General features: G+C 37.4%; 1 protein-coding gene across 3 annotated transcripts; it reads right to left on the bottom strand.

Annotated features, from left to right (window-relative positions):
* Positions 1–148: 148 nt before the first annotated feature.
* On the bottom strand, positions 149–23,144 carry ttll11 (tubulin tyrosine ligase-like family, member 11). 3 transcript variants are annotated; one of them, XM_081367295.1, is made up of 10 exons: positions 22,599–23,083; positions 21,853–22,482; positions 15,075–15,174; positions 12,562–12,695; positions 10,843–11,418; positions 10,537–10,632; positions 9,780–9,895; positions 3,903–4,139; positions 3,575–3,681; positions 155–1,403 (listed from the first exon to the last, which is right to left on the bottom strand). In XM_081367295.1, exons 2-10 carry the CDS (start codon positions 22,381–22,383, stop codon positions 1,132–1,134), a joined length of 2,169 nt encoding a protein of 722 aa, XP_081223421.1. In that variant the 5' UTR covers positions 22,384–22,482; positions 22,599–23,083; the 3' UTR covers positions 155–1,131. The 3 variants fall into 3 exon arrangements, with proteins under 3 accessions (XP_081223419.1, XP_081223420.1, XP_081223421.1); XM_081367293.1 differs by having other exon boundaries at positions 149–1,403; positions 12,562–12,698; positions 21,853–23,144; XM_081367294.1 differs by having other exon boundaries at positions 149–1,403; positions 21,853–23,144.
* Positions 23,145–23,449: the final 305 nt, after the last annotated feature.

Raw genomic sequence — 23,449 nt, 5'->3', positions numbered from 1 at the left:
TTGTCTTCATTACTGAATCATTCACTTGACAAGCATAATGCAACAAAATCATAAAATGTGTTTTTTCTGAACCCAAAGTATAACGTTACATAAGCCAACTATTGGGTTAGTAATAAATATATATATATATATATGGAGATTTCTATTTCAAATAAATGCTGTTGTTTTTAATGTTCTTTCCATCAATAAGACAAAATGTATCACATTTAAAAAATCTTACCAATCCCACACTTTGGAAAGAGTGTGTGTGTGCATACACTGAGAACAACTGAAGAAGTATAATGAAACCATACAGTGTATTGTTTGAAATGCAATGTTTATTCATGACCATAAAAAGTGCATCTCGGTCAAGCCTAATGTGTATATGTAGATGCCAGCAGCTGCAATGAGATATTAAATGATCTGTGTAAATATGTGCTAATCCTGTGAGATGTCCACTTGCATTAAACCACCCTTGCATTTTTTCCCTTCTATCATCATTTCTACATGCAGTTCAGTAAAGCTACAGTAAATTACTTAAGTGAAAAACAATAAATAATAAAATCTCTATGGGTATAAATAAAACACAACTTCGTAAACTTTGAGTGCACTTGGTGCCATGCCTGGTGTTAACAACGTTCCCTAACGAAAGGCCACCGTGTTGTTCTGCCTAGTTAAAGGTGGCCATTTGAGATAATTAGCTGCTTTTCTGAAGTGAAGTGGTGTTACGACAGCATCCCTTCTCTTTAAGATATTTTCACAAGGATGCTTAGTTATCCCTGCAGTGATTGATTCACACAAATACTACCCACATTACCTGAAGGTTAGCATATAGGAGCATCGTGGCACAAGTCACATGCTCACACGCACGCTGTCCGCACATTTAGCACTGAAACAAGTGCCTGAGTGTTAGTGTACTGGCATCAGAACACACACATGGATGTATTCTGTGTAGTGTGGTGAAAGAAATATCTTTATCTGAGCTGTGTAGAAACAATTCAACTTGAGCTATTGCACAGAGAGTGAATCTATCCTGGCTTCTATACTTTATGACATTGGGTTCATTATTCTTGTTCATTTATTCAAAAGCACATGGCATTGCCCTCTGGACATTCGCCAGAAGACATGGAGCTGTTTGTATGTGTGAGATTGTCAGTTCTCTGCGTTTGCTTTAGCAGCGAGTTGCATGGGCTGTTGCCGTAGATGGTGTCGGCGTGTCAGTGCTGGGGAGCTGAACGTGTTTGGCGCTGATGATTGAGTCGGTTGTGACCGGTGTGGCCGTGGCTTCTCACTGTGGCTCTGTCCCTCGAGAGCCCCCTCACACACCTCCAGCAACAAGAGCACCTGCTCCCGCAGGGGTACAGCCTTGAACCTGCGCGCTGCCATGTAGAAGAAGGCCTCAATAAATGCCTGAAGACACATTCCTGAAAGAGAGAACGAGAGAGAGAGCGAGCATACTTTTATTAGATGCTCAAAATTAACAAATCGCTTCCTTAGTTAAAATATACAATCATGTGTTGGTTTAAAGTCATGGGTTTAGTCAGAATATACATTTGAACATATTTACAGTACTGTGAATAATAATATGAATAAATAGGATTAAATTCATTTACAAGGATATTGCACAGAAAAGTGGGGCACTGCACAAGAGGGATCTTATGACAGTTAGGACATTTTGATTAAAAATGACATGGTCAAAAAAAGTAACAAATGAAACATGCATGGATGAATCATTTGCAATAAGATCAATACCATGCATTAAGAAAATAAGAATTTTCATTTCGTGCCCACTTTGATAATGGCTCATGGAACTTCGTCGGCCACACATGTAACATGTAATGTAACAATGACCCTGTAAAATAAAGTGTTGCCAAATAATCTATACAAACCAAACAAGACAATACATGTCATTTGTCATTTAAATAGTATACTGACAGGAGAAAAACCATTAGTGACATTATTTCCAAGCTGTAAGAGGCTTTAATCAGAAGTGTACATATGGCAGATTTTCCCTTCTGCTTGTTTATGAATTATAATAAACTTCATCTGTGTATTATTTAGTGTATGGGGTTTCAGACGCAGCTCCGCGCTGATGAAAACTTAATCTATATTTATGTTCCTGCTAAAAAAAACTTCATCTGCAAGTGCAAATCATCAGCAGTGAATTCTCAAGGTCACATCTGAGCCTGAGAGTCGAGGGAGAAAAATACAGATGGCTTTCGTCTTAACAGAGAAACTTTGAACATTTTAAACATGAAGAAAGAGAGCCGTGAAATTCTCCTTGCACATTTCAACGGAAAGCCACTTGCTGTTATCACAAATATTCAGGTTCTCAGGAACCCTTAGGGGGTTTGAGCCTGAAGATGGATGCGGATCTCTTGTCTGACTACATCTACTGAGCGTTAATGAGCCCTCGCTGCGGACATGATGAAGCCGTGAAATACATCTAGAAATAAAATAGAGGCTACATGCTGTGCTGGTCAGAAATATGTGTACATTGAGAATGGATGGCGACAATTAATAAAGCAATGCTGTTTCCCAGAAGGAGAAAAAGGGTTTCATTAGGCAGACTAATGAAGGAGCGCTTAAAGAACTCAGCATTATCCTGTCAAACGAAGCAGACTGAGCTCTGGGACGGACAGGAGTGAAGAGGGGAACTCGAAGACCGATAAATCCTTCCTTCTTTAAGTATTCTGTCCAAGTGTCCAGTCAGCATTCCTCAATAGTAAATGTATTACTATTAATGAAGTTCACGGCAGCGCTATCTCTCCCTTTCCTCCTCGGGGATAAACAGTCTGACCCACCACCGCTTTTAAACAGCTACTTCTATTATTTATAAATATCAACCTTATCCACCAGTTATTACTTTCCTCTCGCCACACAGTTTGTCTTCTATGAGTGTGTGTGTGTGTGTTGATTCCCAACTGCAAGGCGCTAATGACCAAATTCAGCGCAACCTTCCGAAATGTTCCGGAATTCAGCTCACGTCATTCCACTCTGGCCATTTAAGAGCACAGAGACTCAAGTATATATTCATTCTCTCTTTTGATTAGGAGAAGCAAGGCCTGGCATGCATTATTCATTTCATACGTTCCTCCAAGAAAACGATGCTAGCATGACCTAACCTAATGCACCATCACAAGGAATATTACCAGTGCTCATTTAAAAGCAGAAATGACTTGTGGGCACATTAGCTTTGGCACACACACACACACACACACACACACACACACGCACACAAAATGTTCCCATTTACCAAAGTATCTTTTCAAAGTGAAAGAAAAAAAAAACATTAAAGAAATTAAAATATGAAAGATTGAGGCAGAGCTTCAAAATTTGGTTATGTGGCATTAGTTGATTGGCCATGTATTTTTCCCATTTACAAGTACTGGGCAAATGAACGAAGAAGTGAATTTATTTGTCAATTATCTCCCCTGACGATCTCATTTATGACTGCATGTGAGGGGAAATGCGCTATGATGAATGGTTGCAAATGTGTCTTTTATTGGAGGCTGTTTAACAGCTTTTTGATTGTGTGTCAGCCTCGGGAGTGAAGATGTGCTGTGAATTGCATTGTGATCGGTGGGCTGCTTGCCTGCTTCTCTGGAGTCGGGGAGCATTCCAGCCCAGCGGCGCGTTATGTCGATGTACAGGATGTCCACTGAAGCCATCGAGAAGCTGCTGTTACTCAGCTTGCAGTTCCTAAAGGAGAATCTCGATTAACGTGGTACGTGACACTTCAATGTTGCCTTATTCTGACAATGGAAACACTAAGAGGCTCTATGGAAGCAGAATCGTGTCAATCAGTGTAATGGTTGTTAGATTCACATATCTTCATTTGACAGATGTTGCTTTGAAGGTTAGAACCTTGGCTTTGCTACCGCCATCCTCTAACAGTCGAGCTACAGGAACTAATGACTTGCCTGATGAAGGTTCGGAAACCGGTCGGCCCCAGTCTCATGGTTCCTTTGACACCAAGGAAGCGCAGGAAAATGGCAGCAATGCGTTCCACAACCCGCAAGTTATTAAACTGCTTGGTGTATTTGGGGAAGACTTGTTTTAAACACAAAGTTGGAAGAGAATCCATCAAGCTTTCTTTCTCATCACTTCCTGTCTCCACAGCAATAGCGTCTTCTGATGAACCGCCCCCCGTGTTTAACCTGTTGGCACAGAAACAAAGGTTAAACTCAACACACACACACACACACACAAAATCCTTTGTGTAGACCTGCAACATTGAATCTCTAAATTGAGGAAGCAGCGGTGTATATATATACTAGGGGTGTAACAATACGCGTATTCGTATTGAACCGTTTGGTACGAGGCTTTCGGTTCGTTGGACCATTTTTCCTGCCGACCAAAATTTCGTTATTTCAAATATAGGCGCGTTGCGCGTGGCAAGTGCGCTCATAATGTGACGCCGGCGCGACCACAACATTGCCCAACATCAAATGGCAAACGTAATGCAAGCGGAACGAAACTGCTCGTTATTGTGTGGAAGGACCGTTTATCAGGTTGGACCAAAGCAGCGCGAGCCGATCGTGATCATGCGACACTGTCACTACACAGCGCTAATAAGAGATCCAGTAAAGAAAGCATTTGAATTCGCCACAGAAGTAATAACAATCGCTGCGAGATCTAGTGAGAAACATTCACATTTCTCCGTTATTAACGGATCAAACAGCGCGTGGAAACCAGGAAGAAACATTGTGCCATGAATGAACTATCCAGTGTCCACACATCAGCAACATTCACCATGGATTTACAGTAGTAACACTAACTGCATGATATAATGCCTTCAAGTAACATTACGTCGGGTTTATTTTGACATTATGAATACAATTGCTGCCCTCAAATGTTAATCTGAACTAAAATAAACCTTTGTTTATAACTACTACAATATTACATTTCATTTTTTCCAAGGAGCTGTTTTGTTTTATATGCTCCTAAGAAGAGTCAATTATAGCTCTAGAATTGCTCAAAGTAAAAAATATCATACTTTGATATCAGTTTGAATAAAAAAAAAAAAAATGTAATCAAGGAAATTTCTCTGGCATTTCTTTCTTTTTGCTGTATCAAAAACATACCGAACCATGACACAAGTGTATCGTATCGAACCGAACCGTGAATTTTGTGAACCGTTACACCCCTAATATATACACACACACACAAAAAATATAAACATTTTTACATATTTTATTATATACATTTATATATTTATATATTTTATATATAAATTTATACATTTATATTTATATATTTTTATTTATACATTTATATATTTTCTACAAGTAACAGAAAAATTAATAAAGCATTTAAAAAAAGAAATATTTTATAAATATATATTTTTAAATTGTAATTGTGAAAACTATAATGTAAAACTGACAACTTTATAACCACGCAAACTTTAACCATTTTATCTGGTGTCCTATGCAATAAAATATATATTGTACTAAGTTACTCTCTCTCTTTTCCTGTTGCTTTTTATATTTTGTCACATTTAAGATGGTAGATGAGCTAACAGCTAAACAAGATTTTGTGATAACAGCATAATGCATAAAGAAAATCTGTCAAGTAGGAGAATGGAGAATTTCAAACCAAAAGAACTAAAAAAATAATAATAATAAAAAACAGAAATCCTCAGTGAATAGCATCACAAACCACAAGCCTTACAATTTCCTCTCATTAAACCCCTCTTTCGCTCTCACTTACCCCAGGACAACATAATGAAAAACAATTATTTAACAATCACAAAACCAACGGAGCGAACTGCAGTCCTCTCACACGTGCACTGTGCCCAGATGGCCGAGGAACCAAAAGCAGTTTGTTGTGTGTAGATGACTGCATTTCAGCACCGGTGTAAGTAACTCAGTAGATGCACTTCCATGGCTTCTGACCTGAAGGTTGTGGCTCGAGACTTAGGGTAAAAGTGCTAATGACACTGACATGACTTAACTAACACACTTAATAGGTTTACTTGAAGACGGGAAGAGTCTTCTCTCTCACATACAACCTTTAGCACGCACATACACCATCTTCACCATCTGAGGGGTTTGTTCTGCTCCACAAACTTAATACAATCAACAGAAAACATTTCAAGGAGAATTTTTAATAGTAAAATCCACTGACAAAAAAAAACTGTGTACCATGGTATTCTTTTTTATTCTTTGAAGCTTATAATTTTATAGAAGCACGAAATGCCACAAATGCTGTCGACTGAGCTTAACTTGTCCTGAACCTGAAATGTTTCCTGGAAGATATCACACCTGTCTCCGTGACTGCCGGAGGCTCTGTAACAGCCAAAAAAATGGTTTGACTTTTAATATAATCTCATTAGATACTGTATGTCTAACATATGCATACATGACAGAATATAAACATGGAATCGCCTCAGGGTCATCGGAGCTAATTTCCCACAGAAGCCTCTGAAAATGCGCACGATACACTGGTCCAACGAGACACGTGACCGACAGCACTAGAGGAACAGCACAAATATAACTGAGAGCCCTGCGAGGAATAGACTGTCATTATACAACACTAGTGAAGGCTCCGTAAAGCCTTAGTGACTGTCTACTTGTCAGCATTAGCCGTGACAATCGTACTCAGGACAGCATAGCTTCAAAAAGCATCAAAGGAAGCGAATCAGAAGAGTTTGTGATCACGGCGTGTAGATTCAGACCGGCACTGAAGGTTTGTTATTTCAGGTTGACCTGAATAAGGTTATAAGATGAAAGAGATTGTGACTGAGCATGAAGAACTTTCTCTCTGAGTGTCCTTGATTTATTTTATTCATTCAATCTTTTGTGCCAATATGAGTTTGTTTGCTCGACCACAAGAGACATTCCTACAGGGGAGACTGTTTATTTGTTTATGTAAATGTATTTATGACACACTACTATACTCCTTGTAAGAACTAGAAGTCTGCAGGAAAAAGTTTTTAGTGAGTACGTTTTTTTCATACCCTTTACAGAGTTTGGAAGACTTTTAGCAATTATTATTTTTATTTTTTTAAATAAGAACAACTATTATTTTTCTTTATTTACTGCTGCCCAGAAGAATCTGCATAACATACCCTATGTAAATGATTCACAAGACAAAATAAATGAAATCAAACAAATTAACAAAATCACAAGTTTGCGCACCCTTGAATCCCTAAATCATCCAAAGCTGGACATTAACAATCACAGCCATTGTATACTTTCAGACAAAAGAAAAATACTTTTTCTTTTGAAAGAAAATACTTTTACTCAGCAAGGACGCAATAAATTGAATGAGTGACAGTTAAGATGGTTAATGTTACAAAAGATTTCTGTTTAAAATAAACGCTATACTTTTAAACTCTTTTCAGAAAAAAAGTATCACGGCTACCACAAAAATAATAAGCAGCAGAACAGTTTTCATCTGTGATAATAAGAAACGTTACATTTCTTGAGCTCCAAATCAGCATATTAGAATGATTTCTGAAGAATGAGACTGAAGACTGTGATTGAGAAGGAAACAATTAAGAACCAATAGTACAGGATAATGAGTGAAAATTAAGTTCTTTTATCTTCCAGAACAAATGTGAACATGTCAATACATATATATATATATATATATATATATATATATATATATATATATATATATATATATATATATATATATATGTATGTGTATATATATATATATATATATGTGTATATATATATATATATATATATATGTGTATATATATATATATATATGTGTATATATATATATATGTATATATATATATATATGTATATATATGTATATATATGTATATATGTGTGTATATATATATATATATATATATATATATATATATATATATATATGCATCGATCCGATACTCAGTATCGGTATCGGCTCTGATACTGCAATTTTTGGTGGATCGGGTATCGGTCAGACAAGGCCGATCCAAATCCGATATTGTGCGTATACTAGCCTAGTGTTATTTTTAATTCCCACAAAAGGCACACAAACATTATAAAGCACCATAAGTTTTCGTGCACAATATTATAAGTGTTCTGAAGCCATTATATAGTATAATGTGAGATATAAATTAGTATTTAAGTCGTTAAATTCAAGATCACGTAAACGTTTCCCTAAGCTGCGGCTGTCAATCATTCTTCATTCAGCATTCAAACAGCGCGTCGCGTTCAGTTACGACAGTTAACATGATGAAACTCTCTCTGAGTTTGATGATTCAATGTTATTATAGATGATTCAATGATGATTCAATGTTATTATACTTGATCTGTAGATAAAGGTCTATGGTTTCGCATAAAACAACAAAATCTTGCTGGACTTTATTGCTGTACCTTAATCATGTTACTTTCTACCGGGTGTCTGTTAGATCACAACACTGGAGTAAAGTCAGAGCACTATTTGTTCTTCACGTGCACAGTAACTGAAATTTAAAACTGTTAAAAGAAAATGCTGAATAGACTATTGCATAGATAGATACTGTATAATACACTATGCATCAATATGTATTTTCTTTGTGCTTTAAACTTTTCAATGCGAACTCGACGCGCTGCGCTGTGACTCATGTTGCTTCAAGCGCAAATGTTCAGATTTTATACAATTATTGTGCACTCGTGATTTTTCTAGACTAAATTTTACTGCTGAATTATCCACTAACCTAGTAGTTTATAAAAGCATTTATGTCAGATTATGATCATATATTTTTTGTTGTTGTTGTTTTTCTTTTTTTCAGTTCTTATTATCAGTTCAACACAGAGTTATAGAAATTATACTTGATAAAAAAAAAACTGCGCTGGTATCGGTACGGATTGGTATCGGCCGATACTCAGAATTTTATCGGATCGGATCGATTCTGAAAAAATGGCATCGTTGCATCCCTAATATACTGTATATATATATATATATATATATATATATATATGCATCGATCCGATACTCAGTATCGGTATCGGCTCTGATACTGCCATTTTTGGTGGATCGGGTATCGGTCAGACAAGGCCGATCCAAATCCGATATTGTGCGTATACTAGCCTAGTGTTATTTTTAATTCCCACAAAAGGCACACAAACATTATAAAGCACCATAAGTTTTGGTATCGGATCGGATCGATTCTGAAAAAATTGTATCGTTGCATCCCTAATATATATATATATATATATATATATATATATATATATATGTATACACACATATATACACACATATATACACACACACACACATACTTGCCAGTTTTGAGTAAGAATAATTCAAAGACTTATTCATAATCAAGAACTGAAAACAGAGAGAAAGAAAAGCATGATTAAACACCACAAACCAGACAACTGTGCTAGATCATAAAACATGCACATCTAAAGGCTAAATTAGCAGATATTAAACAGAAATGTGCACACAGAGTCTTTTCCACTCTCACGTCTCAATGAAACTCTGAGCTGACTCCACACTTTCCTCGGAAACAATGGCAGCCTGACTTTTATTTCCCCCCAGGCCCAGACACTAAAGTGTAGAAGTATCTACTCTTTTCACTAAGTGTGGCCGTGTACAATGAGCTACAATAAAAGGATGAATGCATGAGACACAATCCCGCTCATGGGGCACGAGGCCATCCGCATTTCCATGACTGAGAGAGAGAGGAAGAGTGTTAAAATTTAATTTTCCCATCTGAAAGGCTTATGACTGCAGCTCAACAAGCCATTATTTCAGCTCCACGAGGATGACAACATGCACTGGTTGGCATGCGCAGTTTGCGCACACAAATACACACTGCACCATCAACTGACCCAAAAGTCTTAAAGCCTATGACTCACGTTCCGTGTTGTTTCCTCTGAGCGGGGTCCATGAGCCGCAGCGTGTCTCTGATCACACCCACTTTCACCTCCTCATCCACTGGACTCGGGACATATTCATACACACCAGGTGACACCTGTAACATAGAGTCTGGCGTCAATAATCAGCATGCTAACAAACTCAGTCTGTAAACAAAAGTGCAGTCAATGTTTGTTGGGGGTTAGTAAGAGCCCTCAATGTTTTTAGTCAAAAACGAATGTTTTAGTTTTAGTCGGTTGGTTAGTCTTGTGCTAAGCAAGGCTGCATTTATTTGATCAAACATACAGAAAAAACAGTACTGAATTTTCGGCAGCCATTACTCGTCTTCAGTGTCACATGATCCTTCAGAAATCATTCTAATATGCTGATTTGATGCTCAAGAAACATTTCATATTCATTTTCATAACATCAATATTGAAAACAGTTGTGCTGATTGTTTTTGTGAAAACCATGATATGTATTTCTTTTTTTTACAGGGTACTTTGATGAATGAAAGAATTCAAAAGAACAGAATTTATTTATTTATTGTCTTTTCTGTCACTACTGATCAGTTTAATTCATCCTTGCTAAATAGAAGTATTCATTTCTTGATCTTACTGGCCCCAGATTTTATAACAGTAGAGTATACCATGGTTTTTTTTTTTGGACATGTACCATGATGATATACACTATAATCTTTACAACAGTTCTGCCAAAGTACCTGTTTATTTGAATCACAAAGAACATCTGCACCCTCACCTCCTGCTCGTGTTCAATCCTCATGCTGGGATTGGCATTGACCTCAAGTAAAACAGGCTTCAAGTTCTTCATCAGCAGGATATCAAAGCCCAGGATCTAAAATTGGGACACATCATCTCCTGTTATTTAGATTTTAATGACTTCGAAAACCAGCGATTTGCAGAGGATTAGGGGTCGCCTGCTGAAGGAAAAACATAGTTAACAGCATATGGGTGTGTGCTCATTTTTCGCATTTGAATGACCTACATGTAGGACACCTAAATGCAAACCGCATCACAAACACAAAAGAATTGATTGCAAATATACCTGGAAACATGTCGGTCCTGGTTTTCCAGGCGGTATATCTGCCTGGTAATACACCTTCAGTTCAGGCACAAGTGCAATTACTGTCTTGATAACCAAAGCAATAATGTCTGACCAGACCTTCTTGATGTCCACTCCTTTAGATGCTATGCGAAAGAGGACGCTAGAGAAGGTGCGTTTACTGCCCGTGCTGCAGCTGTCGGAGTGGACAAAGTTCCCGCTGTGCACATTAAGGGAATAGTTGGTAAGGTGCATAAAAACATGACTGAGGTTCTTCTGGCTGGGTTCTTGGTAGGGTTCTGTGCAGAACCTGGACAGACCCTCTTTAGCAATGTAGATCTCTAAAGGCTCCAACGAGCGGACCAGAACATAGAGGCGGATATCAAACTTCAACTTATCGATGAGCAGGGGCTTCTGGATATATTCTTGAACAACGGCTTGTTTGATCTGAGAACCTGAGATAGCCCGAAGGTCAGCAGGGTCACGGATGAGGTAGATGCCGTCGCCCTGGGATCCGCTGTCCGGTTTGACGATGAAAGTGGGTTTGAGGGTTGAATCGTTATCCTTCAGGAGACGAATCTTGAAAAAAAAAAAAAAAAAAAAAAGAGAGAGGACAAAAGTAGAAGGTGCACAGTCATTTATTTTTCAAATATGCTTGCAAAAATCAAAGAAGCCTATTGCCATCCCAGCAAAGAATTAACCCTTATTTCTACTCTAAATTCTGTCCTTAATTATAATCAACCAAAAGTGATCATTTAATTTAACATTATTAATCATTTTATTTTTAACTATTTTGAATAGCTACAGTTTGCATGCAAGTTATTTCGAGAAAACTATAAATAAAAGTTAACGCAAAATCATAGTCTTACTAATGTGAGGGTCTGAAATGGTTAACATGAACAGCATTTAGCAGTCTCCAGTGCTCTGAATGATAACACAACATTTCAAGATTATAAACTAAGTAAACAAAATTGATCCAACTGTTCTGCTAAAAAGGTAATACTTTTTTTAAAGGCAATGAGCGCTCGTGACTGTCCACAAATATCATTATGGTTAGTAAACTAAACCTCATATTTCCAACTAATGCAATGGTTTTCTTCAGACAGCAAGCATCAGCAAATATTTTGCTCTCCCTTTTTGAAGAACCTCCCGCAGATCTTTGCTGCCCTCTGCAGCTTTTCTAATTTCTAAAGTTCTTGTTTCTAAAGTTTTCTTGCCTCGCTCAAGCTCAAAACAAAATATGCATGTGCATGTAATAATAAATATAAACAACTAATAATTTATCTCAAAAAGAGAAATAAAGAGTAAAAACTAAATTGATTTAAACGGACAGTGTAAGAGAAAATCCCCTTTAAGCAGCTCATCTGAACAAATAAAGCACACAGCTAACCGTGACATGCAGAAGGGGATTGAAGATGCAAATCCTGTAACTATAAGATCCTGTAACAAACTTGTCATTCACAATTAGTTGTTGCTGGCCAGTGGCCACTAAACTGCTTAACCTGGTTTTACTGTGATTCTGTCCTGACCAATTACTACCACGGCAATCTACCTATAGATACACCACTGAGAAACACTGCAGGGGATGACAGCTAATAGAAGACACTTTGACTGGGATGTGGCTCCTGTAAATGTCCTCTTTATTGACTTCACAAATAGACTCTAATACCATGTCCTAATCAAGTTGCATGAGTTTGTTACTCCATTTCATTGAGCTTGTACCTGTGTGGAGAAGAGCTGGTATTCCTCGGGCAGTATCCAGGAGCGTGGGTAGAAGTTGTACTCCTCCGGGAACAGTTCTTGCATGGTCCGCACGGCACGACTCAGGTTTATCTTCCGCAGCATCTCTATCATTCCTGCTGACCAAACAGGACAGTTGATGAGAAAACAGAGGGAAGTCTAAGAGAAACTGAACAAAGGTCAGAGAAGGGATGCAGTTCCCCATCATTCTATGGCCCTACTGGGACATTATTCTCTCAAAAAGATTTCCCCGTTTCCCAGCAGTTTCATTAAATCACTTGTTCATTTGATTTCAATGGCTTCATAGCACACACACTGGCACACAGCTTGGACATGCTGTCTGTGTGAAAGCAACTGTCAATACAGCTATGAAAACAGCCATATTACATCCAACCCATGAGTCAGCAGCCCCTGAGACTCCTTAATGACTCCACTGCTGAAAACTAGAACAGTCCAGTGATCAATACTCATCATATGATTGAGAACCTGCCTCTAAAAGTAAGCACAAAATGACTTACTAACTTTATTTCAAAGTAAATGTTTCTGATAAAAGCTAGTACTGTTTTTTATTAATGAACACATTTCTGTTTTGTTTTTAATACATTTCATATTTTTGGTTTATTTATATACTTAGTTTCCGTTTTAGTAATTATAGTTAAGGAAGCAGATGAACACTGATCTTTGAAACAAGAAACGGCATATTTATTTCCACAGGAATCAGAACCACAGGACAGTAAATCTGTCTGTTGCTTGTGTCGACCTTACTGAAATATCACGTCGTCTTCAACCACACAAACAGGTCAGATCACTCAACTCTGTGATCCAATGTTTTTAGTTTTATATATATATATATATATATATATATATATATATATACTTTGTTATATCAGTTCATGACATTGAAACTGTTTTTCAATCATTTGTTTTGATCTTTATTTACAACAGCCTCATCCTTAAAGGGATAGTTCACTTTGAAATTAAATTTTGGTTTTCTCACACAAACCGCTTGTTTCGTGTCTTAGGCCATCAATGTGTACTTACGATGGGGAATTGTTTAATTTGGACGATGGGGAATTGTTTTAATTTGGACTCTGTGCATGCTCTTTGAGACAGTGACCATCGACCTGCATTATACGACTGACAGACAAGAACGGTTTGACCTAAAAATATCAAAATTGAAACTACTGCGGAAAAAAAGACACCTACATCTTGGATGCCCTTGAGGTAAGCTAAAACATACCAAAATTTAATTTCAAAGTGAACTATCCCTTTAATGCTTTAAAGAGATGAAAATCTCCTGCTTGCCAGGTTAAATGACCAAAGCTATTATTTAGATATTCACTGTTGAATTATTTTGTCACGGTATAATATGGTAATAATTTTCATAGACGAGAAGCGTGTTTAAAGCAAGCACATGAGCAGTTGCCATGGTAAGGAACAATATGATACCTGCTTGTAATAACGAATGAAAATATCCCACATCTGAGTGAGCCTAAAAGCTAAAAACTAAATTAGTCTAAAACAACATGTAGAAAAATATAATGTGCACTGTTGCTGATTTCCCTATGTTCTCTACTCTAACACCACACTGCACGTTTCCTTTATTTTTGGCAGAACTAATCCTTGTGTTTAAATGAATCATTTTATTTTTTAGTCAGTTCAGTTTATTTTTCAGTTTAATTTTTAGTTCAAATAGATAATTGTGCAGCAAAAAGTACAGCATAGCACCACCTGCCATCCAGCTACCGGTAATACTGGATTAACCATTTTGAAAGCAAATACCATTCTGGTTTTAAAATTATTATTGAATGACCTTTAATAGCCGATCCCATCATCATTTAAATTCTTAGAATTTTCTTAGAATTTTAAGATATTATCAGAGTGGGAATAAGAAAAAAATGAATGAAACAGTCCCAATTGCTAATAGCAGTGTCTTCATTAACTCTTTCCCCACTATTGACGGAACTTACCGTCATTTATAAGACACCGTTTCCCCACCATTGACGGAATTTTCCGGCTTTCCGTGTTTTCACTATTATACGGTAGAGGGCGCTATTACACATCTTCTGAAAGAGTACAGAATCTCCTGATCAAAACACAGGCAAAAAAAAGGAGCAGAAACAAGCAATAAAATCATTGCTTATGCACGTTGTAGTTCGCGATTTTCTCTGCTTTTTGTTCAAAATGTTGTTTTTTATGAAACTTACCCACATTCAAGTGTTGATAAAAAAAAAGAATGCATGAACCTAGAACATCTAAATAGTTTTTTTGTTGTTGTTTTTTAAGCAGAGGCTCGGTTCTTTCTTTTAACATATTGCATGTTCATATACAACAAAATATTCTGGGGGCTATGAAAGTTTTGTGAAAATTCTCAAAAATGCTGGCACTGGCTTGCAACTTTTTTAAAAATCGCTGGAGGGGAAAGACTTGACTTACGAGAGATGATGTTTCGACTATGACAAGATCTCTAAAGACCTACTTTTAGTGAAGTTTACCTGGGAATTTGTTGACTTGCCCAGAGACGATGTTCTCATTGTCATGAAACGAGACACCGTGCCAGTAGATATCACAGGCTGTCCGCCTACCTATCGGAAACTGAAGGATCAAAAGAAAGAAGAGAATTGAGACAGGACGAGAACTATCAATCACAACACAATAAACATGTCATACACTACTTTTGACAAGGATACAAAAAAAACAATACGTTTACGACTAACTGTACCAAAATAACAACAGCTCACTTCTGCAGGAGTCTTTTTTCAATAATTATTTTAGTAAACAACTCTATCCTACTTAGTGTATACATTATGGCTGAGGGCTGCTACACTCTACATGAAATGAACAGTTATACTTCTACAACAGCAACAGTGTCAGTTACAGAGGCATTGTTTAGATATGTGCCATCATTAATTTACAGCTAAAGTGAAAATGCATTGCATCTCATGTGGTCATACAGACCACTGATGCAGATTTTGGTCCATTAAGGCCCGTTCACACCAAGAACGATAACTATAAAGATAACTATATTATTGTCCACACCAGCGGACGATATCAGTCTGTTTATTCTAAGCACGTGCTTGTCTGTCACTTTAAATTCTCGAGTTCATTGTTGCAGGATTGATTCTGATTGGCTGTCAATGTTTTTATCATTCATCAGCTGAATAAAATTGTTCTGAAAGTGATTCCAATGATAACGTTTCTCTGTGCTGTTATCATTATAGCTGTGGTGTGAACTCAGCTATTCTGTAATATTGAGAACGATTTTTAGATTTTTTTCGCCCTTGGTGTGAACGGGCCTTTACGCTGATCACGTTTCTGAGACCCTGTATATGTGACGGATACGCTACAGTGTGTGCGGAGCGTGATGCAGGTTATCAAGGGCACTAATCAGGATGCAGGTAGTGTGCTTAGTTTAGGCTAGGTTACGTGTCTTGAGCTGTATTCTGGGAGGATCATGTCACTGTTTAACAGGCTAATGGAGTGTGAGGAGGTGTTCCTATATTGGTCACCTGGTGCACAGAGGAAACCTGAAATCTGTGATCAGATTAGGAGTTCCCACAGGTTTACAGGCATACAGATGAGAAAATGTCCCCACTAGTGCTTCCAATTTATATTTTTCTGTAATTAATTACATATTTCATATTGTTATACATATTTTCACACTGAATCTCTTAAATTAATCTCTTTACATTAATATAAAAACAACATAAAGATGTTAATTTGTTTAATGGCATATGTTTACTAACTATGAAGGCCATATCAACGAATGCTGCTACTGATGTCTCTATAAAAAGGGATTTTTCTCAATTTCTTGGGATGAAATGAGTAATTATAGCCATTTAACAGTTTAATTGAAAGCCATCATTTTAGCATTTAACAGGCTAAATATTATAACTTTTATTTAAAAAAAAAAAAGTTTTATCTTCACATAATCCCATCATAATAAACATCACATTTAGCTGTGCCTTTAATATAGTGTGTTGTAATAAGTGTATCTCTGTCAATATCAGCTCTCATTCAAATAGAGATCAGTTCATTATTTCTCCACCAAGATAAGAAGTAAGAAAATCACTAGTTGCAACATTTGGTATCAATATTTTTATGTGAGGATCGATCCTCTCGAAACAACGTCAGCATTGCAAGTATCCACAATTAAACCTGATTGTCCTGAGGCAACCAGACAGAGCTTGTCACATGCGGACCATGCTCAATCGCTGTCTCTCTCAACATGTGTGTGTGTTCAAAAACACAGACATTACAGGCCGGACCAAAACAATTAACAATTGACCTTTACTCGCTCCAGTTGCTTTAATCTGAAGTACAGCAGTATTGTGCAGCACTAATGCCCACGTGTGACTTTGATAGATCACTGCATGAAACTGGCATAAACGAAAATGGTCTCCATTTTTTTTTTTCCTCTTGAAACACAATTTTTTTTTTTTTTTTTTTACTTCTTGCATTATGTTTTAATAAATATTGAGACAGGGTAAAACTGAACTGGGCAGTTCAACTAGATCTGCCTTCTTTGGATAAATATTGATATATACATCTGTCAGATTTAGTGACCACCAGTACTTATTGTTAGTGTACTGACTGCACTAATGGCTAGTTCATAATTATCTTTATATCCTAACCCTTTATTCAGATTGATTTCAGAATTTCACCCCAAAATAAAACAATCTGTCATTGTTCATTCAATTTGAGTCAAAATATTAGCATGTAAGCTTTATTTGATAAATATGTTTGATGCATCATGATGTATTGCTCCCAGTAGGGTTAGCAAAGACTCTAACGCTCTGTCAGAGTTGCAGTGGAGCAGGTCAGGAAATGGGGACATGCCTTTTCAATCCAATCACCTTTAGCCTTAACTAAATTAAGTTACTTGGAATTGTTTAGCAGGTAAAACACACGTGAAACTGTCACGAAACAATGAGAATAAAACTTGTGTGCCAAAATCTTCCAAACTTGGAGAAAAAAATCATTTCAATTCAACCTATACCCTATATCATCTATGCATCTCATGAGTCAGAACTGTCCTTTCGAAAAGCACTTTTCTCATTCCTCACTAAGGAATTTTTAAAGTTTTATTTCCATCTTAATATAAGATAGATAGATAGATAGATAGATAGATAGATAGATAGATAGATAGATAGATAGATAGATAGATAGATAGATAGATAGATAGATAGATAGATAGATAGATAGATAGATAGATAGATAGATAGATAGATAGATAGATAGATAGATAGATAGATAGATAGATAGATAGATAGATAGAAAGTAGATACATAGATTAAAAAAAATGTAAATGAAGTACTGACCCAAAACTTTTGAACGGTAGTGTATAATGTTATATTGTACAACTGTACAATGGGTACACTGGCACAACTGTTATTAACATTGATAATAATAAATGTTTCTTGAGCATCAAACCAGCATATTAGAATGATTTCTGAAGGATCATGTGACACTGAAGACACATATATCATACATATAGGCCTACATGCATTCAACTGTAAGTAACTTTACTAAAAGTACTGTAACTTTCAAGAAGATGTCAACTTATTCTACTAATCCTATACCCTCAGTATACTAATACTCTAATGACAGTTGGTTAACATGTAGTTGCAAAGTTGGTAGATTGTCTAAAAGTATGCTATCAAAATAAAGTGTCACCCTTTATGATATTTACAACACTACCAGTTACTAAGTCAAAATCTGCTTAATAAATGGAACAACAGTTTTAAAACGGGATTTTTCACTATTATTTACAACAGGATCTGAATTTTTCCAGGAAAACCCAAACTACCTACCAGATGTTTTGAATGAGTCATCGCTTTTCGAGAAGAGGCTTTTCAACATAACGCACACGAGTGTTTCGGTTACACTTTATTTTAAGGTGACTTGGTTACATTGTACTCACTCAAATAAGTACTGAGTAATATTAATTAACTAGATGTACTTACTATAGAGTTACGATTAGGGTTTGGTTTAAGGTTACTCAACCGCTTACAGTTTATATCATACTTAGTCTCTCACTGCCACAATTGATCTTTGGATCTATACGTTTCTAAATAACTTCAAGAAATGACAGTCTTCAAAACTTTTCAAAACTGCAGGTGGGAACTCCTCCTGCCCTCGAATCAGCCTTTGTTGTAGCAGATAGGATAAAAGGTATAATGGATACGTTTAAACTTGAAACCGACCTTTAACAAGGCAGCTTTGAATTACAAAGGCTCATAATGTTTCAGTGTAGTTGAGTAGAATGGGGTGTAGACATTCATTCAGCAGCACCGTTCACTACCTCCAGCCTGCCAGGTGTTGTGCACCACACAGAACGTCATGCATAGTATAGTTTGACAGTTTATCAATGTATTTATGAGCATTTCTTTTTTTAATGCAGAGTGACTTTACAAACGGTCAAGTGTAACCATATATGGGTGTTCTTCAAATGGTGTGGAAGGACAAGGTTAAAGACTGGTAATGTCTGTTGAAATATTAAGCCTACAGGCTATGAGTAAGTGTTTGTTTACATTGTGGGAGCCTAAAAAAAGTGCAGATACGTCCAATGGATTCATCTAGTATATTTGTAATAATATTATGTAACACAGAACAACAGATACATTAAAAAGTATTGCAATTCCAGGCAGAATTCTTTACCTTTGAAATATTTGGAACAGTGAGATCTTTCAGAGACAAATAAAGACTGGAATACACTACACGACTGAACAGGCTCCAAACACTAGGCATCATACAATGCAGACTTTGAAAACGGTTACAGAGAAAAACTGGCATCATACATTAAAAGACTGAAAATCACACACTACTAGTCTTATAAGTCGTTCCAAACACAACAAAATTATACAGAAACATGCGCCATGTTGTTAGAAGACACATAGCAAATTAAGCAATATGTGTTTAAAAAATGGCTCAAAATATTATACATTTTTACCAACTAGATTAGTCCGTGGCCATCTATGCAAAAGTTGTGTAGTGTATTTCAGCCTTGTAGGTCATCATTTGATTAAAGAAGGGCAAATGAAAGATCTACTATACTTCCTGCAGTAGTAAGACTATTAAGGGTCTGAGGGGTGAGCTTATGTGACATCAGGGATAACTGCAGGATTAAAACTGATACTAGTTTTATATTGCAGCAGTTAAGCTTCTGTACAGGTAGTGTTGCATCCACTGGTTCTTACACTTTCTGACCAATATATAGACTGATTTGCTAAAAAATCAATCAAATAAATGTGTGAACTGGTTTGACTTCTGATGCATTCAGAAGTACTCATATTAGAAATCACTTTGACAAAATACCAAGACAATTAAATATTTTAGATTTAAAAACATAACTATATTTCATATAAAATATACATTCGTTATAATAATGTAGTAATGGAATTTATAACATTTCCATAACTTTTAACCAAGCCTGCAAAATACAATTTTAAGATAGTACACATTTCTTAACCAGACGTTTTGTTCTAACAATCATAAAAACAAATTATTCAGCATAAATTACACAGTCAGACCTAAAACTTTAAGAATTTTTAAATTGGGTGAGGTTTTTATTATTATTATTATTAAAAAGACTACAATGGTTGCCTCATTTGTTAAGCACATTAAACTCGCATGCCTGTGGTTCTAGTCCTTATTCATCAACTTGTTGTATAATGTATGTTCTAGAACAAAACATGAAAGTCTCTTCAAATAATGTTAAAACAGACCTTATTTTACTGATAAATCAAAAACTGATGTTTAAAACCGCAGGAAGGAAATTCCTCAGGGAACCAACAACTGGTTCAAAAGTACTAATTGTTTCCGGGTTTTATGACTACAAACTGAACAGCTCTATATCGATTGATAGTTTAAAGGTGACATATTATGCCCCTTTTCACAAGATGTAATATATAAATCTATGGTGTCACCAGAATGTGTCTGTAAAATTTCAGCTCAAAATACCGTCCAGATCATTTATTAATAGCTTGTCAAATTTGCCCATTTTTGGGTGTGAGCAAAAATGCGCCGTTTTTGTGTGTCCCTTTGAATGCAAATAAGCTGCTGCTCCCCGCCTCCGCTCAGAAGAGAGCCGAACCTTTACACGAGCTTCGGATAACACGGTGTTGTGCCGAATTCTGACCCCCGCCAAATTATTACCCCCCTAGTATTGGTAGGTTTAGGATTAGTTGTGGGGGAGGGGTTAGGATTAGGCAATCAGGTACTGACTTCAACGAGGGGGCTAATCGTTTGGAAATTCAGCACAACACCGACAATAACAAAACATGCAAATGATCTCACTCATCCAAAATCTCAGAAATAACCAGTAGAGGAGTGCAGCCTTACAGAGAGACTCAGGAAGAGGTTGCAGCTTTTAGACTGCACTTGGACGTTTCTGAATGGTTAGTGGATACATATGTAGTTGTTGTGGAGTTACATTGATTCATCTCATCGATATACCGTCATGTTTAACTTTTACACAAGTTGACACAGTTCCCTGAGGTCTTTATAAGACACCTGTGTGACATTTGTTGGTCAAAATTCCACAAGGATGAACTTGAAGCCTAAGTGAGAGATGGCATGCTTTGCTCTAACTTTTGCCATTGCGTTAGAACTGGTTACACTGTTGTCGCTTGCAAAAGCCAAATGGCGGTGTTGTGGCGAATTTTGACCCTCGCCAAATTATTACCCCCCTAGTATTGGTAGGTTTAGGATTAGTTGTGGGGGAGGGGTTAGGATTAGGGGTGGGGTTAGTATTAGGCAATTAAGTACTGACTTCAACGAGGGGGGTAATAATTTGGCAGGGGGTCGAAATTCGGCACAACAGTAGTGCCGTGGGTGGAAACGTGCAGATTAAGGGGCTGTAATATTATAATAAGATCTCCTTCCTATGTCAGAAGGGGAGCGAAATCTGATCTGCCTATTTTTTTACATGCTTGCAGAGAAAGGCTTACCAAATCAAAGTTACTTTTCCAATTTACCAAAACCTTTTCTACAAAGGTTGTCACTATTCACATTTTCTGGGTTGGTAGGCCTACTAGATGCACTGGGGACCTGATTATGCACTTAAACACGGAAAAAGTCTGATTTTCATGATGTCCCCTTTAAAATCTGCTAAGTCAAGCCAGGCTACTTTAAAATGAATGGAATAAATAATTACTTTTTAAAAACCCAAATCCAAGAATTCCCTTATCAACGGTTGGCATGCTATAAAATCGGGATGAAAAGTAAATAAGTCAAAGTTTGTGAGGTGTCAGAACATAGGGGTGCTCTCACCTCTTTCCACTTCAGCTGTCTGATGCTCATTTTCAGCGCTTCGAGAGACGTCTTCGCTTTGGAGGTGTCCACCGTCACAGCTCTCCTCTTTTTGGCCACCTTGCTCCCGTCCTCTTTGCCATGGTGCTCACATTTCCCTTCCGTCTGTCTCTGGCATGACTCAACGTGACCGTTTGCCGCCGTTTTGCCCTTTAAAAGCCTTAACGTACCTTTAATGTTTTGCTCGTTGCTCGCACGGCTCTGTCCTTTCTCCTGTGAATAGTCTGACTTCTGTGGCGTCAGATCTGACATTAGTTTGCCGTTCACCTGTCTCTCATGGCCGTCAGCTTTGCTCCTACTTTTACTCCGACTTCTCCCATTGATGCTACTTCTGGAGATGTCTCTCCGAGCCGCGAAGGAGGCGTCAGCGGGGACTGAAGACACTGAGGCCGGGGACAGCTGCTCTTCGTCGGCCGCAGCCTCGCTTTCCACCGCCTTCATCTGCTGGAGCTCAATCTTCACTCTCTCATAGTGATCGCTCATAGTGTTCATTAATGATCGGATGGTTTGTTATCTCATTTAGGTTGGTGAATATGTCAGGATAATCTACTAGCATAAGCTGCTAACATGGACCAGCTGGTGCTGCCCAAACTAAAGCACAAAAACAGAAAACCAGTCTATAAAACAGCCAAATATGGAGCCTGATAAACTAACGTTAGCGTAAATGCACACGGCCTCCATTATTACAGTCTGAACATTATAAATACCTTATTAGCTCTGACAGATAGCACATCACTACAGTGTGCTGAATGTTTTGATGGCGATCTAACGGGACAGGAGTGGCTCCAGGCACAAGAGCTGCCCAGTTTCCTTTAACTGGGAAAAATAGGCTCTTGACCGCCTGTAATAACACTAAACGCTGCATATAAACGCAACTGTACTTAATTCATCCCATCCTATATAAAATACTCAACTAACAGCACATATCGGGGGATATATATGGGGAAGACGAGCGCAGGGCATAGCTGGGCGCATCACCGCATTCCCCCTGTCAGTTTCGTTCAGTTTTAAAGTGCCGATAAGCACCGACTGTTCTCGCGCTTTTAAACAGTCGCCGTAAATCCAAATAAAAACATCGCGTGCATTCCGTTTACCTGCTGTTAACTAAGACGTGGCAGGGTTAATGCAGCCGGACAGGTGAGGTGTCAGCTGATGGCCAACGAACTGACCAGAAGTAAAGCCCCCGTGTGCTGTCGCTGCTGGTGTTTTCTGTTTTGGTCCTGTTGACAACGCAACTGACGGAAGCCGTCGAGGCACATGGCAGCAACATATTGCACTGGTTCGTTCTATTCGCGAAGCGAAAATTCCATTCTAGCCAGTATACCGCCTAACAATAAAAATGAAAATAAATACAAAAAAATGCATGATTTTCAGAATTCATATATTCATAGTGTTTTGCATGTCCCCTTGTTATAATGCACCTTTTAAAACTGCCCCTTTTTCATCTTCATGATTTTATCACACAGTCATATGTGTTGCAATGAATGGGAAACATACATAAACGTGACATACAAAATCTCAGTATCTGATATTTTGTGACCACTTGACGACTAAAAGA

The sequence above is a fragment of the Scardinius erythrophthalmus genome, assembly GCF_964197995.2.
Source record: "Scardinius erythrophthalmus genome assembly, chromosome: 5".
In the NCBI taxonomy this organism is placed as follows: Eukaryota; Metazoa; Chordata; class Actinopteri; order Cypriniformes; family Leuciscidae; genus Scardinius; species Scardinius erythrophthalmus.
Note: the sequence above shows the minus strand (reverse complement) of the source record. Positions and strands in the feature narration are given on the sequence as shown.

Bases quoted from the DNA above. Each gene is read 5' to 3' on its own strand.
- ttll11 (XM_081367293.1), bottom strand. From the start codon at position 22,383: ATGAACACTATGAGCGATCACTATGAGAGAGTGAAGATTGAGCTCCAG. The intron at 15,175-21,852 runs GTGAGAGCACCC...TTGATCCTTCAG, and splicing joins GACAGCTGAAGTGGAAAGAG to TTTCCGATAGGTAGGCGGAC. The intron at 3,682-3,902 runs GCAAGTCATTAG...ATTCTCCTTTAG, and splicing joins GGTTTCCGAACCTTCATCAG to GAACTGCAAGCTGAGTAACA.